Raw genomic sequence first — 18,249 nt, 5'->3', positions numbered from 1 at the left:
GTATATTTTTCTTTACATATATGACCCCCTTTATAGATAGTGAAATATATGATAGTTTCTAAATATCATTAAAGCAGATATCACAATTCAAAATCATTTGTAAAGAAATTTAAGAGAAATTGACAACATCCATCCAAAAAAATAACAATGTATCATTAACAATTTTCAAAACATGTATAAAATAGCAACATAATACTAATAAAATCAGTATTATTTTTAATCAAAACAAGTAAAATTCAAATATGATTAACAAATCAAAATATTTCATGAATATCGTTATTCTACGATAAATTAACAACATACATAAATCAAACTCATCGTATGATTACAAAATCAAAATGTCTCATTGATATAGGGTAAATTCACAACACCCATCTAAACATAACAATGTCATTCTACACAATAATTTCTTCATAAAAAACAATGCATGTGCATGCCTAGCTACCACCACCAAGATCATCCTCATGATCATCTTGACCATCCTCATTACTCTGATCCACATCATCACCAACACCACAACTATCATCATCATCTCCTCCTTCACCACCATCATCCTCATCCTCATCCTCATCATCTCCTGATATATGTTGAACATAATTTGGATCATCGTCTTGGCAATCATTACCTATAGCATTCTGACAAAAAAAATCAATATTACATGTTAGTATTAATTACATAACACAACGCATGTTTTTGTTATACAATGTTAACCATAAAATGAGGTAAGATATAATATCTAATAGTACTAAAAAATAAAATGAAAATATGGTTTAAAAGTATATTGGAAATCCAACTAAGATTACATACCATAGAGTCCATCCAAACAACAAATTCAACCCATCTCTTTTGCTGCAGCACCTCCTTTTCCAAATGATTTGGAGGTCTTCCATATTTTAGTTCCTATCAATCAGTAAATAGGGAGAAATTAGATAACAATGACTTTCTTCTAGTACAAAATTTATTAAAAAAATGTCACATGTTTAATATACTTACAAAGGTTGTTATCAGTGCTTTTAAACCTTTCTGGCCACTACGATGAGTGACTTTTGTCTTGGTTAACCTCGCCTTGGATGCCTTGTCCTTAAACATAAACCAATTCAATTTATTTTCACACAAATACATGTCTAAGATACTTATAAGTATTAATACATTCTAAATAATGTTTAATGAAAAATTCAATACCTGAATGCTCTCATTGTCGGCTTTTCTTTGTGCATCCAACTTCTCATATGATTTTACAAGTTCTTTCCATACTTTAAAAGGTATGTCAATAGGTCTTTGTTTCAGTCTTTGATCTTGAGGCATTTTTTTAATTTTTCTTGTTTGGTTAAAAATTTTGGTTAAAAAAAACCGAACAAGTAATTCACATCAATGGCATGGGGACTCTATGGATATGTGTAAAAAAATGGCTATAAAGAAAACATCCAAAAAACATATGAGCTCTCCCTTTGATGGTCACTTGGGGCATATGGCTGGAAAGGAACAACTCCATTTTCGAAAATCAAGGACAATCCTGTCTCAAATTCCTTCCTAATATTTGCTCCAAATGTCTTAAAATGAAAAACAAAATTCAAACGTCATCCTTAAACATCTCCCTTAAATATAACGTTGGACCATAGATTCTTCACTTTTATTGTTATCGGCTCTGGAATGATTTTTCTATATGCAATTATATAATGAAATATGTGTGCACTAATGAAAAAACATTGAGTTTCATTTTTCATAATCACAAACAATGAAAAAAGAATCACACGTAACTAGCATCATTTTGGAAATTTTATATTTATTAAAAATCTTTAACATGTTTTCCTCCCATATCTCATAAAAAGGTGTGAAATTTTTTATATACTCTCCAATAAGCACTACAACAAAACCAGCGATTTGGAGGTTTTACACTAAGTTTTTCAACATCGAGCTTACTAGGGCTTGCACCACCGGGGTTATTAGTAAGAATCTCATGAGGTTTGCATAGCCATGATTATTAGAATCAAAATAGTAGGATTTGCACTAAAAAACAGTTCATAGAGCTTTCCTGCTGGGGAGAAAATCACAAGTTCAACTTCTGCAGTGCAGAGCACCGAGAGCTCGTAAGCTTTCTTCAGCAATCCACCTACGTTTGCAAAATGTAGCCTGCCTGCTGGCGATGTTCTCAATCCTCTTCCTCTGCATCTTTCCCCTCACTATTCTTGTATGTCCTCTTTCATTTTTCCCTCCAAACAAACCCTCTCAAATTGAGAAAACAGAACAACTCACTCGATGAGAATCCGAATCCAATTATCGCTTCTAACAATAACCCAATACGATACCAGAAGTGATTACACAAAACCTCATTGACTCTTCATTTGTTTGGAAAAGAGCCAAGCATATACTTCTGACGAGGGTTTCCGTCTCAAGTCTGGCTCGCAGGACGTCGCTTAGTCAATTGCGAGAAAAGTTTTCCACTTGCCTGTCACATACGGTTTGTCACACTATATATTAAAATAAGGTTGATCATACTAACAATAAGGTTGTATAGTTTAAAAGGAGGGCTCTCCTGACTGCATTTGGTTGGTTTATAGAAAAGATTGTTGGAATGTGTAATGTGAATGCTCTGCTAACTGTTTTTTAAGCATTTGGAAGTATTAAAACCCCCTAGGATAATTAATGTAAGACCTGTTAATTAATGTGTAAAGATGGCTATTGTCCTTGGGCTACCTTAGCTATTCATGTTTAGTGATCTGTGGTATTATGACTCCTCAAGTCACTATTAAACCATGAGAACCATGCCCATGCAGACTAGTGTGACATTGTGGATGAGAACCAAAACTAGACTCCTATAACCTCCTTTTTCATCCTTTAAATTGCAGAATTAACTGACTGTTCTAGTAATCGTTCTTGAGCACCTGAAGATGCGCACCCTAAATAATAAGAATAATACCCTGTAACATATGAATAGTCCATCCCGTGCATGTAGGATATGCACATGAGGTCCAATAAAATCACTAACCAGAATACCAGGTGTTATTAAAGCCTCTACAGGTTGATATATATGAATGTTACAGTGTGCAGGAGTATGATTCAATTCCATACGAAAATACAAAACATCTGATAGGATTTCTTTATACCTCATAGGCAAACAACCATTGTCCCTTCTATAGATGAGCAGAATAAGTGCTTGGTTCTCTACACTAAATAAAGACAAAGTATAGTACTTATTGCTGACAAAATAGGATTTAAATCGCGGTTCAATTGCTTGACATTCAGCTGGTCACAGAATTGTAGAGTGCATAATCATAAGTGATGTTGCGAGCCTCATTTCTCAAAGTCTAAGGGTCTTGCGAGCCATAATCACAGCCATGTATGGCATATCTTGTGATTATGGCATTTTATGAGGTCAATTCTTGTGAAGACATTTCAGTTTATAATAAATTTTGAACCTCAACAGAGTTTTGGCAAGACCTGGCTGAGCTAGGACATCAACAACACAGCTGATATGAATGACATAATCTAGCCTCAAGAGGGAGCCTCTTTTGTTTCATCACTCTAACAATCTATGAAGTGGTGGAAAGCATAACAACTTCCCCTTGAATATGACACCTAAACTGAGTACAAATCCTAAATGATGCAGCCCTTGGTGCATGTCTCTCAAAGTATCGATATTTTAAATGTTGAAAGCTCTTGTGCCCATTTGATATGCATTCGATTGCAATTCCCCTGAAGAAAGAATCTTATAAAGGTGAGGCCATGGCCAATATGTTAGCCATATCCATTGGAGTTGCCATTGCTTGACAACTTTAGTGTGATCAGTCCCACCATGATTCACATGGGCTTCTACTCAACACTGGCTGTTGCTATTGTAAGAGTCTTCAAGCTCGTTGAACCCATAGTATTGATAAGTGTATTCTTTGGGTCTCTGGTTTTCAAATTCTGCCTATGTTTTCCTCTCAGTATCATTATTTCAAATTCTGAAAGCTCTAATTCCCATTGCTGTGTATTTGATTGTGGTTTCCCTGAAGAAAGAAGCTTATAAAGGTGAGCCCGAGGCCAATATGTTGGCCATATCCATTGGAGTTACTATTTCAGCTTATGGGGAGGCCAAGATGAATGCATGGGAGGTGATTCTCCAGTTAAGTCTGAATCTTTAGCCATCACTGGGCTCACATGGGAGTCGGAGGAATTAGTTGTAGAGTTGGAGTTGGCCGGGAGAAGTAGGAGATCATTTGGAGGGTCATTTGAGGAGGATTTTTGGATTTGGTAGAGCAGAGATTGACAGGATCAGTCAAAGCAACAAAATTCAATATTTGAGGAGGACCAAGCTGTGAAGGGTCAATTTTTGAAGGTTGGAACCATGGGAAACCCTTTCTGGGTTTTTCTAGGTTTTGGGCAAGGATCACAATCCTAATTTTATAGAATTTTTTGGGCAGATCTAAGGGGTCAAACAAGAGCCCCAACTCAACCAGCAACTAGAGGAGCTAAGGGGAATTTGGGCCAAAATTCTGAGGTCAACATTTGGCCAATTACTTTGTGGGTTATTCTAGGTATTTGGTGGAGAGGTCAGGGTTAATTTCCTGTAATTTTCTAAGCACTAGAGGTGGGGTTTCTAGCAACATATTTGCAGCAAAATAGTACAGTTTCATAAGGGCAGTGTAGGGCATCATTGCAACAGTTATTTGTGCCATCTGGGCTTGACATATTACCACTTGGGCTTGATCATGCTTTCCATTGAGGCAAGCCTAGGTGTACCACTTCCACATTATTATACTTTCCTCCTAGATTATAATAAAATGGCTCAGTTGTTGTTATTCCTAGAATTTTTATGGGTGTGCACTGAATGTTTCAATTTTATGGTGTTGTTTTTATTGTTTGCTTTGCATAGCACTATTTTTCCTAGTTTGGAACATTACATTGGTATCAAAGCATGATCTTGGCATAGCTATGGGAAATTACCCAGAAGATCATGGAAGCTTTGGATATGAGTGCACAATGACAGTTGAAACCGGAGACAAACCCATGGCTCAAGGGAAATCCAGTATGTAGAAATTTTACGGTAGAATTCATTGGGATGATGAGAGGTTGGCCTAGTTGACAGACAAACCCATCCTCACCCTTACAACATAGATATTAGAGGTAATCAGGTCATGGGGGTGAAGCCATCTAGATCATGTGGGGAAATCCAACCATATCAGGGCACCAAATGTCCTGAAAAGGAGCAGGCATGACAGAGACAGTTAGAGGGTGAGACCAGGGGGTGCTTTTTCTAATGGAGACCTAGCTTTAGATATTAGGAGCCTGAGGAGGAGGTTGAGCATGATGCTGAGAGCCCACAGGATGGTGAGGAGCACATCGATATATCCATTGTGGCACATGAGTCACCTTTATTAGAGACCTCGTTGATAGCCCCAATTGACACCTTGGTGGAGAGGATAGAGCCTACAAAAATAGAGCCATCTATTGAGGAGGAGCCACCCATGGACGAGATGCCCATAGTTGCTAAGGTATCAAGAGTTGTGATCAAGTTTACATGTGATATATGCCCAAGATAGTTCCACTAGTTTCGAGTCGACCTTCTAGCATTAAAAAGGAAGGTCGCATTAGTGTGTGAGGCTATCTGCAACAGAACAAGGAGCTGGAGGGCATGAGAGCAATTTGTGTCGAGTCCATGGCCAAATTGACTCACGTTGGGGAGCGGTTGGATTCCCTACTAGTGCAGATAGAGTGCACATTACCTTGGCCCGTTGGACAGAGAGAGACAGAGCTACCTAGTCAAATTTTATGTATTGACCAGGATAGCAAGATGAGACGACCTGAGTTGCACAGGGTGCAACACCTGCATGCTGGGGTTGTTCTATGTGCAGGATTTTGTGCATTCGGTCCCTCTCTTGGGGTTGGGTGGCGAGAGATTTTGAGTTGGTATCTGGTGGAGTGGGCTATGGAGATGGTAGTGGACCCCGGTGGAGCTCAACAGGAGTTTCCAGGCACTAGGGATGCTGGAAGCCCCGACTGGCATTGGGATTTGGGAGGGACCACCTATCATTTCCTAGGTATATCGGTTGACTATGACCTAGAGGGTATAGTTGACCTAACAATCGAGCATGCACCTCCACTATGAGAGTTTAGGTCAGCACTAGGGGCCAACCAATTTATGGACAAGCTTCTTGGGTTGACTTGGTACGACGTTTGTACACATGATCACAGGGTTATCAGCACACTCTGGAAGGAATTTGTTGGAGGAGGTGGCATTGGCAGGACACCAGATGGTGCCTTGTATGGAGTTGGGGATTCTTCACTTTTGTGTGGGGCACAAAGGATGAAAAGGAGCAACACAAGGGTAGCATCACTGTTGACACATAGGGAGATTCACTTCTTGGATCCCTCAAGTAGGATTTGGAGTGAAGATCCATTCACTAGAGGGTATGATGATGCGATGATGGAGGTGATGATACCGTCAAGTGTGGGTCGACGCATAGGGACACAACCTTAGGCCATCTCATTCAGGGATGGGTAGGAGTATCTAGCTTGGAGCATTGGTCAGCATAGGGGCATGGAGATGCATGGGGGAGTGCCTCACAATGCATTGGGTACATGCGGAGTGTGACCGGTGTAGTGACACAAGCAAGACAAAGGATGGTATAGGATGGCATAGTTCTAGCTCGGGGTATCTAGTAGTGTATAGGGACAGGTTACGGCATATAGTGGCATGTCAAGGAATGCAGTGTTGCTTGGTGGTGTGTAGTGATGCATTGTGCGACGCAGCGGGCTCTTGGAGCATTGCCTCCAAGGAAGCTTATGGACCGGGGCATTAGGTGTATCGTTTGATGCAGCTCACCTAGGATCCATGAGGACATTGTTGAGCATCTGGGGACACCATGCTTAGTAGAGACAGGGCTTCAATGGAGTTATCAGCAAATCCAAGGTGGAGAGAGTGTTGTCTATAGGGTCACTCTTGGGTATTCTGACAGGATTTTGATCATACTGTTTGGTACATACCCACCCATCATCCTCCAGTCTTTCTTACAGTAACAGAGTGTTTCGTTGTTTCCCCTTGACACTCTCCATTCAGGCAGCAGGGTCTAGGAGGCTTACCTTAGACAGTTGGATGAGACACTGCGTACCACGAGATGGGAGGAGACTCTTCAGTTGAGACCCTTGGTAGGTGCACAAGTGGTCGAATACAAGCTTATGGATGACGTGGTCGATAGATGAGGTAGCATATATTCCACCCCTAAGGTCACACTTCAAGGATGATGGATGGCAGACTTCGTCTACAGGAGGGTACCTAGACTCCGAGCAGTGTCGAGGTGTATCATTAAGAGTTGGGATAGCGGATTTCACTACGTGGTCTGGCAGGAGCAGGGCAGGTTCACAGGCATGAGACCTACTCCTTATACTTGGGGTCCACCTAGGGAATACATACATGGATCAGAGATGAGGGCCATATGGGTTCTAGCTAGTAATGATGTTACGCAGTGACATCCTATGAGGAGTGGGAGTTATGAGCTCCCCGTATGTTTGGAGAATCTAGGGATCTAGTTGGTGAGTAGAGCACTCCAATTTGTGACAAGTAGGGTCATGGCAGAGGATGATCCAGTTCACTTTGGGTTTGACACGTGGGGGATCACTAAAACCTCCACTGCATGGTGAGGAAGACATGTCCTAATATGGCTTAGAGTTGAGATTGGCAGTGGAGGAGTAGATATTGGCATCATGGAGATGCCCGGGTAGGATGAGCTTGACTCTCACAGATTTTTTTTCCACTAGGCCTTAGTTGGGGAGGATATTGTCTGCGCATGATGGGGAGTATGTCATAGTCAGAGTAGTGCAGCATCAGCATGGTGGCACCACTCTGGGACTAGCAGGGAACTGGGGCATCACAACTCTTCACAACGCTATAACCTTTAGGGATGTGCTGGCTACTACAAGGAGAGATTATACAGATCTTCCATTGGGATTTAGCGAGTCACTGATGGAGTAGGGACTTCTTGTACTTGCATCGAGAAGGATAATGAGTGGAGCATGGGAGATTCATGTTGGACAAGATGGCCTAGGATCCTAGTATTGAAGGAATATTTCATATCCAGACAATCAGAGTTCAGGCACGATCCAATGGCACATCTGGGACCCTGAAACATTTTGCAATGACAATGGGCAGCAGTAGTTAGAGAGGATGCTTTCTCATCCATTGCTTGAGGACAAGCGATTTTTGGTGCATTAGAGGAGCTTTCCAGATGAGGATGCTACTTGGGAGGGTGAGCGCATACTTGAGCATCCAACAATGCAGTTGCTTAGGGACAAGCAACATTTGGGAGGGGAGGATTGTAATGTCCCTTCCTAAATTATTTTGGAACAAGATTAATTTCTACATTTTTGGGCCGATTTTGGAGGTGATGGGACCCATTCGTTTTCATTGGGAGGCTAGACTTAGTAGTAGTTATTTCGATGTAGTTAATTTGTATGTGGAGGCCACCAACACTAGGAGAATATGCAGTCCCTAGTTCGATTTGCATGGAGGGGAAATCGATGGTTAAGTGAGGGACCCAGGATGGAGGGAAAAGTGCTCCACAAAATCTATATAAGGAAGGAAACTCTCCTCACTTTAGGATCTTATCTTTTTGACATATTGAACTCAACCTTAGTTGCTCGAGTTGCTTAGCCAGATTACTATGTTGTTTAGCACATGAGTGTCTTCGAGCAGAGATCTCAACCCTTGCTTTGGTGGACTTCGAGTTCCACCCTAGGAAGGAAATTTGTATTACCTTGGAGGAGAGCCGGTGGAGTTTCACAGTCACATCATTCAGCATTTGTCTCAGCCAGTGCGAGTTTCTAGAGGACGCAGAAGGGGAACACACACGTGTTTCTTATGGGTTCATCTGGGCAGCAACTACCGGAGGAGTTTGGGCATTAGAGCTACAGTGGAGGATCAACATTTCGGGAGAGTTTTGGAGCAGAAGGTTTTTGCATTGGAGCAGTTCGATTTACAGTCACATGGGCCTACGCAGAGAGTCATCACTACGCTCACGTGGGAGTTAGAGGAAGTTATTGTAGAGCTGGAGCTGGCTGGGAGAAGTATGAGATCATTTAGAGGGCCATTTGAGGAGGATTGCTAGAGTTGGGAGAGCAGAGATTGACAGGATCATTCACAGCAACAAAATTCGAAATTGGAGGATGGCCAAGCTGTGAAGGGTCAATTTTTGAAGGTTGGAACCAGGGGAAAACCCTTTCTGGGTTTTTCTCGGTTTTGGGCAAAGATCACACTCCTAATTTTATAGAATTTTCTAGGTAGATGTAAGGGGTCAAACAGGGGTCCCAACTCAGCCAACAACCAGAGGAGCTAAGGGGAATTTGGGTCGAAATTCCGAGGTCAACATTTGGCCAATTCCTTCATGGGTTATTATGGGTATTTGGTGGAGAGGTCGGGATTAATTTCTTGTAATTTTCTAAGCACCAGAGGTGGGGTTTCCAGCAACATCTTTGCAGCAGACAACACAGTTTCACAAGGGCAGCGCAGGGCATCAATGCAACAATTATTTATGCCATTTGGACTTGACATATTACCACCTGGGCTTGATCATGATTACCGTTGAGGTAAGCCCAGGTGCACCACTTCCACATTACTGTACTTTCCTCCTAGATCATAACAAAATGGCTCAGTTGTTGGTTATTCCTAGACTTTTTATGGGTGTGCACTGAATGTTTCAATTTTATGGTTTTTTTTTATTGTATGCTTTACATAGCACTGTTTTTCCTAGTTTGGAAAATTATAGAGGCTGATTCTATAAGATGTGGTCAATAAGATCATTTTCATCAAGTTGCCTCCCCCCTATAGCAGTGTCCAGTGTGCAGGCTAGGTAGAGGGATGCCTCATAAAATTCTTCCTCTTCATCATCCTATAACCACAAGGGAAAGTCATGCTCAATAGAAGGTTGAGTAAGAGGATACAACACAAGTTTTTTTTATATATGCCCATCCTTGATGGTCATGTTCTTAGCCCTATAGCTAATGTAGGCATCAGTAGGGCCAACCAATTTCTTCTTAGGATGAGAGGGTAGCGATTAAACTTGGTGTTGGGCTGGAGGAAAAGGAAATCAGTGGGGTGCTCCCAGGAGTTAATGGAGACCATTACATCCTCAATAACTACCTTAGGAGCTATTGCGGATCTGTCTGCAAGTTGCAATATTGTAGTGGTCTTCCTCAAGGCCCCTTGGAGGTTGAGCTTGATCATGGTTTCCTTGGTCATCACATTAATTGTAGCCCCAAGGTCAATCAAGGTATTATGTACCATAATGCTATCTATGTGAACATCCACTACTGGGTTATTAGGTTCCAAGTAATTTGGGGAGATCACCCTCCCCAACATTAGATCAGACAATTTCCCAACAACATTGATAATGGGGGTATCTCTTCTTCTTCTCCCAGGCCTTTTGAAACACTCTTCCTTGGTAATCTTGTTCTAAATGAGGACATGCTTGGAGAAGGGGTATTTTGACATACAATTTCTTCAATTCTCCCCAAAGTTATGCCTCTTCCAGGGTGTGTTTTTTAGGTTGGATCAACCTCTCAGGGTAAGGAGGTGCATTAGCTTGAGGGGAACTTTCTTCCTTCTCTTCTTCAAGCTTTTTAGGTGAAGAAGGTGGGTGTAACACCCTCCTCCCACATTTACCCAACTTAACTAGTTCGTTGGGGTAAACATGTGATGAGAGGCTATTATGATGTGCTTCAACTCCCCATGTATAGTTAAGGAAGTGGAACCGACAAAATCAAACCAATCTAACCTTCCGCACATGCTATAGAATCTTCGGGGGCCAACCAACCCTTCCAGGTGACCGACCTCTATGGCAGCTTGGAATTTCACTGATTTGGACCCCCAGCCACTCCCATGGCAATCCATGCATACGATTGAGGCCTTTTAGTCTCTCCCACAGCAAGGGCATCCCAGTGATTGTGGAAATTTTCAGCTAGTCCTAAGCCAACGACCTCGAATTATGTGCCATTTTTTCATGGCTAGGACTCAAGCCACTGCCTAGAACTTCATGAAACTTTCATAAATGATAAATGACATTGAAACAAAGGTACTAATGCAAACGCTTGATCAATGACTTGACTGGACCCCCACTAGCTATGACAGGCATTTCGTCAAACATGTTAGAAATATGCATTCTACAGGTCATAACAACATACCTGAGCATAGGGGTCTCATACTTATCTGAGATTTGTAAAGAAGCATTGTTTCCATGTTAGAATAGCTACTTTATCATCCATTAGATCAAATATTCAGTGTACCTTCAATTACTAATCAAAACATAATGAGATCCATACATAAAGTCTGTCATAAAACATATTCATAACCAACATATAACTAACAGAAATAATATGGATATAACAACCATAAAATCCACATATAATCTAGTACACTGACACATGAAATACCAAGGAGAAAGAGCTCTTATTAATGAATGCAAAATCCAACTAGGTACGGGACTTCCACGAACCACCCCACCATAGATCAGTTGAACCAAAATTTCTTTTAGCCAATCACCCCCATGCCATTTTCCAAGCATGAATGTGGGACTCAAAGCCAAACCAAAGCAGGTTTCCTCGGGCTTTACCTCAATCCCCATCGGATCACTAGGCCATAAACAAGCATGGATGCCATCAGATTTTTCAACCTACACCATGAGGAATTTTCCTGTCTCCTAGTCTTTAGGCTTTACCGTATATCCTACCATACAATGGTCAAGCATTTCTAGTCATAAGCAAGACTCCACCCTCCAGGATTTACCATATATCTTGCCATTCACCAGTCAAGGATTCCTAGGCCTGATTAAGGGCACACACCTCTAGGATTTACCATATATCCCGCCATTCATCGTTCGAGGATTCCTAGGCCCACCGAAGCACACAAAATCTAGCTTTACCACAATCCTAGTCTGGTCTAGGGATTCCTAGGCCATGTGCTCTTTCTCTCAGAGACCACCTCACTCAGTTTTGAAACCATCCAGCAATCTAGCTCAACCAAATACAAGAGAACCCATCACACCATGATTATCCAAAAATGGAAAGGCAAGGCTAAAGAACATTGTCACACCTGGAAAAACCCATGCCAATGACAACAAGAGAACAAAATACACACATGCATATACCATGCATGCCAAATCTAGCAAGGAAATCACACATGAAAATTGATACCTACAAATAATCTCGTTGTAGTTGCTTGATGTTGCTCTTCCTTTCTTGATCTTTGCTTTCCTTTCCTTCTTGGTCCTTCCTTTGATTTCCTTGATCCAATGCTAGAGTGCTCCAAGAATGCTCTAAGTGTCCAAGAGTGAGAGAGAGAGAATAGAGGGAGAGCTCCAAAACTGAACTGAAAAAAAGGTACCAATTGATCCTCAAAATCCTTTTTATTAATGAGGCCTCTATTTTCCTCAATTTTCCATTATTTTCCTTCATTTTCCTCCTCACATGAAACTTGTGACCTTTCACCTTCCTTTTCTCCTAATTTCCATTATTTTCATACATAAATGCTGATAAATGCCACTTTGTCTTTCCAAAGCCTTTTCCCTTTCCTTTTACCAATGCCCTTAGCCATAATAAACCAAATGAACACCCACACTAGGATGTTTTACCCAACACTCATCATGGAATATGTGTCCCATGAACTTGGTTATTATTTTTCCTTTATTAACTTTATTTGCATGGAATTTTGACCAGGGTTGTTACAATGGGTGGGCATTTGGAAGTACCTTCCCAACCCAAAGGTTGATCTCTTGGATTTACATAGCATAATCAGGATAGGATGTCTCCCCACTATACACCTGATGTGCCTGCTTATTGTTTGGGTTCAGATTGGGTTGAGCAGGCAGTTGAGGTTACTTAGGTGGGTTATGGTGAGGAAGTTGTGGTTGAGGTTATGGTGGAGGCATTAAAGTAGGAGGTTGAGTTGTTTGAGGCCTCCACCCTAGTGAGGAGTTTCCCCATTGAGGAGATTGAGGTGGATATGGCTAGAAAGGAGGGTTGATAGGTTGAGGAGGATATTGAGGGGCATAAGGCCAAGGAGAGGGGATAAGCCATGATGAATGAGATGAATGGTACCAAGGCTGGAAAGGTGCATTCTTATGTGGATTATAAGGGGAATAATGTGCACCTTTCATGCCCTGTGGATATGGTCGAGGGCCTTGGGGCCTCCTTTGTCTGATGAAGCAGAGTTGCTCAGAACCACCTTTTGCCCCATGGTATACAACTTTTAGGCCTGGCAGAGAGGAACACTTGTTTGTTGCATGGTTTTCTTCACAGACAGAGTAGACTTCTATAACATTCAATGGGAACTCATTTATAGGTTGCCTCTTAGTGCATATAGGGAAAAATATAGCTATCACTCTCTCTGCTTCCTTTTGATCTACATAGTATCCATATGTAGGAAAAAGGTTTGCAACATTTCACTTTTGAAGTCCTCCAAGATACTTCCTATATCATGTTTGATGGTTGATGCAAAGGGAGATGAATTAACCAAGCCTTGGATAGACCTACCCTTTTTCCTAGTATCCCTAAAGTGATTCCTAAATACTATCTTGATGTCATCATAAGGAAATTGGTAGATGTCTCCTCTAGATAGTATGTTGAGGGTCTTCATTACATCCTCCCTTATCCCTTAGAGAAGAACTAGCTTGAGTGACTCAGGGTCTAAGGTACAGTTAGCCCTCTATAATTGAGCTGGAATCTCTCGTCATAGTCTTCTAAGGATTCATTGGGTCCTAAGGTCATCCTAAATATTTCTTCCTTTGTTTCTTTGGATCTACAATAATTCTTGTACTTATCATTAAATGTTTGTTTCATTTCGGCCCAAGTAGTGATGTTGCTATCAGGTAAACCCATGAACCAGCACAAGGTTGCATATTTGAGGGTAGATGGAAACAACTTCAGCTTATGTTCATCAGAGGTATAGTCATAGGTCCTATAGACAACAACAAATTCAAACATGAAGGTGTCAGGGTCTTCAGAGGTTATGCCATGGAAATGTGGAAGGGTAGTGGGACTTTTATTCTTCATTCTAGCCTCCCCATTGATTTTTCGAAAAGGGAAAAGCTCATTCTGTCTATTTTCATCCATGGTGTGGGTAAGCAGCGTGGGCTCTTCTTCTCCTGTGGGTTCCTAAAAAATTCCAGTTTCCTCACCTAGAGAGTTTTTTAACTCCTCTATAGTCAGAGAGGGAAGTTCACAGTCACCAAAGAAGAATGATGGTTGGCTACTTGAAGGGGTGGGGGTTTTGGGTAGGAATTTCCCTTCACTATCCCTACTCCTACAAAGCATGAAAGAACTAACTCTATTTTTTGAATTTTTCTCTTTCTTTTTTTTTTCTTGTTTTAAAGCTTTCAAACCAATAGTACTAATGCAAACAAAACAAAAAACAAGCAACTTTCTAAGTAGAAATAACACCTACTTGGACACCTCCCTGGCAATGGCACCAAAAAGTGATGAGCCCTGGTATTGCATCAAGGATGTTGCAACTCCCAAGGCTCTCTACTCATGTCACCCTCAGTCATTAGATCATATCAAGGCATACAGAGACCACTCTTTCAGTTAACTACAAAGAGGATTTCTATGAAAGAATATCATGGTTGCAAGGGAATGTACATTATTCTATCTGCATAGATGAAAATACCATTCCTTAAATGTAAAGACTAATTGTAACTTCATGAAAGGGACAAACTATACTAGTTGCAGAAGTAAACTTATGTTGTTCTATTTGCACACTAATCAAATCAATGTTCTACTTGCAGAAATCATTAATCTAATTGCAAGTTGCTTGAGAAGAAGGAATTCAATCTTCAACACAACTATGGAATTACAAAACTAAGTTTAATTTACTTGTTATTTTGTGTTTGCAGAGGATGAAGGATAGGTTTGGAGTGGTCTTGGAGTCTCCCTAATCATGGAACCAGATCCTAGGGGCTATTATTCAACTTCACAATGCAAGAGTTAGGGTCCTAGGGGGAATCTGCTTGAATTTAGGCAATGTTACAGGATTGCTACATGAAGCCTTATTTTGCTACAGGACTGCCCTGTTTTGCTACAGGAGGAGGCCCGAGAGCTTTCTGAGGGAAAGGATGGTGTTATGAATATGGGGAAGGGTGGATGAAGGTTTATGAAGGATGTGTGAGGCCTTTTTCCAATCCTAGCACCCATCAGAGGCTTATCTTGCACAAAAGTTAATGCCCATGGTGTCCCTCATTAACCTTGAAAAGATGATTTTGGTGGCAGAGCTTGAGAGCAGTATGAGGTGTCCAGGAGGAAGATGGGATTGTCTAAGTGAATGTGGATGAGTGTACCAACCCCTACAAATCATTGGCAGCTCCCGCAGATTAGCAATCAAGGACATACATCAATATTGCAGTGAAATTAATCAAATTGGAAAGGATGAGTTGAATTTTATTTCTTCAAGATCTACTTTGTCCTACAACATGCATCTAATCTAATTGCCAAAACAATGTTGTTAATATCTAAGTTGCAGAAACCAAGCATGCAAACGAATCTCAATCCAAAACTTAGTAATTTCCAAGAAATCATAAACACATATTTTTGGCTTGTTCTTGTAGATTCTTCAACCACACTTCTCACAAGAGAGGTGGTGGTCCAACCTGCAACTACATTTTTTTCAATATAATTCCTACCTAAACAAGGAAAAAAACACAATGACTTGAACAGGGACAAGGAAAGAATACATGAGAATGACTAAAGCCTCTAGGTTGGGCCCAAACCCAACGGTTTCAGCCCTCTAAAGTTAACTCAAATGTAGACCAATAGTAAGCTTTCCATTAATAGCAAATAAGAGTCACATACATCATATCAAAGATGAAAATAATAGTGTCAAGCTCTTGGCTCTCAATAGTTATCTCTATCTCAAACAAAAGTTCTAATCCTAATGAGCCCTTAGGCTTGTTTATTTATACAAAAAGTGAGCAACTCCCTTCATAGGACTACTTCCCTCCAAAATCTCGAAATTGGTGGATGGTTCCCTTGGATCTTGACATGCACTTGAGTTCCTGTGTTATCAGTGGACTTCAAGCCCAGTTAGAGAGATAATGTAGTGGACAAGCCTCCTATATTCTCTCTAGATGCCTCCAACGTGCCCTGCATAATAAATATCTCCAAAAATGTTTATTTTGCCTGCATATTAACCACATTAGGTAATGAAATATGACAAACACTCTTCAGTCTTCCTAATAAGCATATTATCGTTACAAAATGTAAATTAATGTGAGAAAAAGAGTGTTTAAAGGCTGGAACACTAAAGACCTCAAAATATACCTATTGATGGGACCCATCACATACCAAAGAGCATCATCAAGATAGAGATACCAAATTCACATGTAAAACTAACCATGTGTAAAGTTTCTAGTAAATCCTAGAAAATAGAAAACTATCCACTGATTGAAAATAGAGGATATAAAACCCGTAACTTAAATGAGTATTAATATATTTAGTTAAAAGAAAAAAGAGTTCTCGAAGAACATGTAGCAACTATTAAAATTACAATTCCGGAGATAACTCCTTACTAATGACTTATATTTACATTATGTACACCTCGACCTAAATGAGTACATGTTCGTAAATCAGTAGAACCACTATTTACATAGTCTACATAAAAGTTACAATTTCTTTTGTACATATAAAAATTGCTCCAAATTTATTATTTATTTTTTCGGAGTAGACTATAAGACACCACTCTTTGGAACGGTCTTCTTCAAGTCAGTGTAAATTTGACGGGGCATTGAACGGTCTTCTTAGGAAACGTGTAGCTGCTCGCCGGAAACTCTTCGAGACATAAACATTCCTGCGGAGTTCAGGTGGAAGCCGAGACTAAAGATGACAAGAAAGAGAAATCGCAGCAAAAGATCCCAACAAAATCATTCTCAGCACGCTTTCAGTCGAATTATTTCTGCACCAGAACAATCCAATGTGGATCACGAAGACCCGGCGTGTGCCGAATATTTCGATGCCTCCGATTCTTTCGATCCCTCCGAAATCCAAGAAACGCTTGTGGATGCCGAGACCGGAGCCGAAAAGAAAGGAAAATTTCTCAGCAAAATGTCGCAAGAAAATAATGGTCAGTGCGCTTTAAGTTCAGTTATTTCTGCCCCAGAAGAATCCGGAGCCAAAAAGAAAGGAAAATTTCTCAGCAAAAAGTCCCAAGAAAATAATTATTGGGACGCCTTAAGTTCAGTTATTTCTGCTCCAGAACAATCCAAAGCTGATGATGAATGCTCGGTCTGCACTGAATATTTCGATGCCTCCGAATATTTCGGTTCCTCCGAAATCCAAGAACCGCGTGTAGAAGCCGAGACCAGCGGCAAAAAGAAAGAAATAATTCACGGCAAGCTGCCCCAAAAAAACAATTCTCAGCACACTTCCAGTCGAGTTATTTCTGCTCCACAACAATCCAACTCCAATGTTGAAGTTCTTTTATGCCCGCTATGCCCTGATTATTTCGATCCCTCGGAAATCAAAGAACCGCTTTGCCGTAAGTGCGGGTTTAATATTTGTGCGTTTTGTTACAACAGAATTAAAAACGGTGATGGAAATGGTCGCTGCCCACAGTGCCGCACTCCCTACCCCAAAGATTCTTAAGATATCTACTGCCATCTTTTTCTTTATTCTGCTACTCTCTTCCCTTTTATCTCTGAGAGTCTTTCTTTTCATTAATCTTGCTCCAGATTCATACATTGAAATTGCATAATTTGTATTTATTTAACATTCTTTGCGTTATTTTGGTTGAAATTATGTGACCAATTTGTGATTCATACTGAGACAAATACATGAAACAGAGATAATTATGTAAATAATTCAATTGTGTATTTATTGGGTTGAATTATTTCGTACATGAAACAGAGATAATTATGTAAATAATTGAATTGTGTATTTACTGGGTTGAATTATTTCGTATAACGTGGATGGGATTATTTGCAAATTAATTTCAAATACCAAAATTGCAGAGTCCTTAAAATGCATTATTTTTTATACATTATTATATTTTTGCAATCATTATTTTATAAAGAAAAATTATATAGTTTTTCAATTGAATTGAGGTTTCTGTAATTTAAATTACTTTCCGGATTTATTACAGTGAAATTTTTATCGTCAATGTTTGAAATCTGTAGTGTGCGAAAAAAATTATATAATTAGTTTTATGATCTTGTGCGATCAAGTTGGTCGGATATTTGTTTGCATCATGATTCAAATTTAAATTTTATAAAATATGCTTCTCCTATGTTGTCAAAT

General features: G+C 40.2%; 1 protein-coding gene across 1 annotated transcript; it reads right to left on the bottom strand.

Annotated features, from left to right (window-relative positions):
- Positions 1–406: 406 nt before the first annotated feature.
- Positions 407–1,508, bottom strand: LOC149192297 (uncharacterized). Its single transcript, XM_089406361.1, has 3 exons — positions 994–1,508; positions 808–900; positions 407–635 (listed from the first exon to the last, which is right to left on the bottom strand). The coding sequence occupies exons 1-3, from the start codon at positions 1,120–1,122 to the stop codon at positions 438–440; spliced, it is 420 nt and encodes a 139-aa protein (XP_089262487.1). The 5' UTR covers positions 1,123–1,508; the 3' UTR covers positions 407–437.
- Between the last annotated feature and the right edge of the window lie 16,741 nt (positions 1,509–18,249).

This window comes from Pinus tabuliformis, chromosome 2_2 (assembly GCF_031772625.1).
Source record: "Pinus tabuliformis cultivar Carrire ecotype Pingquan chromosome 2_2, CPIR1, whole genome shotgun sequence".
Taxonomy (NCBI): Eukaryota; Viridiplantae; Streptophyta; class Pinopsida; order Pinales; family Pinaceae; genus Pinus; species Pinus tabuliformis.
This window is presented reverse-complemented; position numbering and strand designations above follow the sequence as displayed.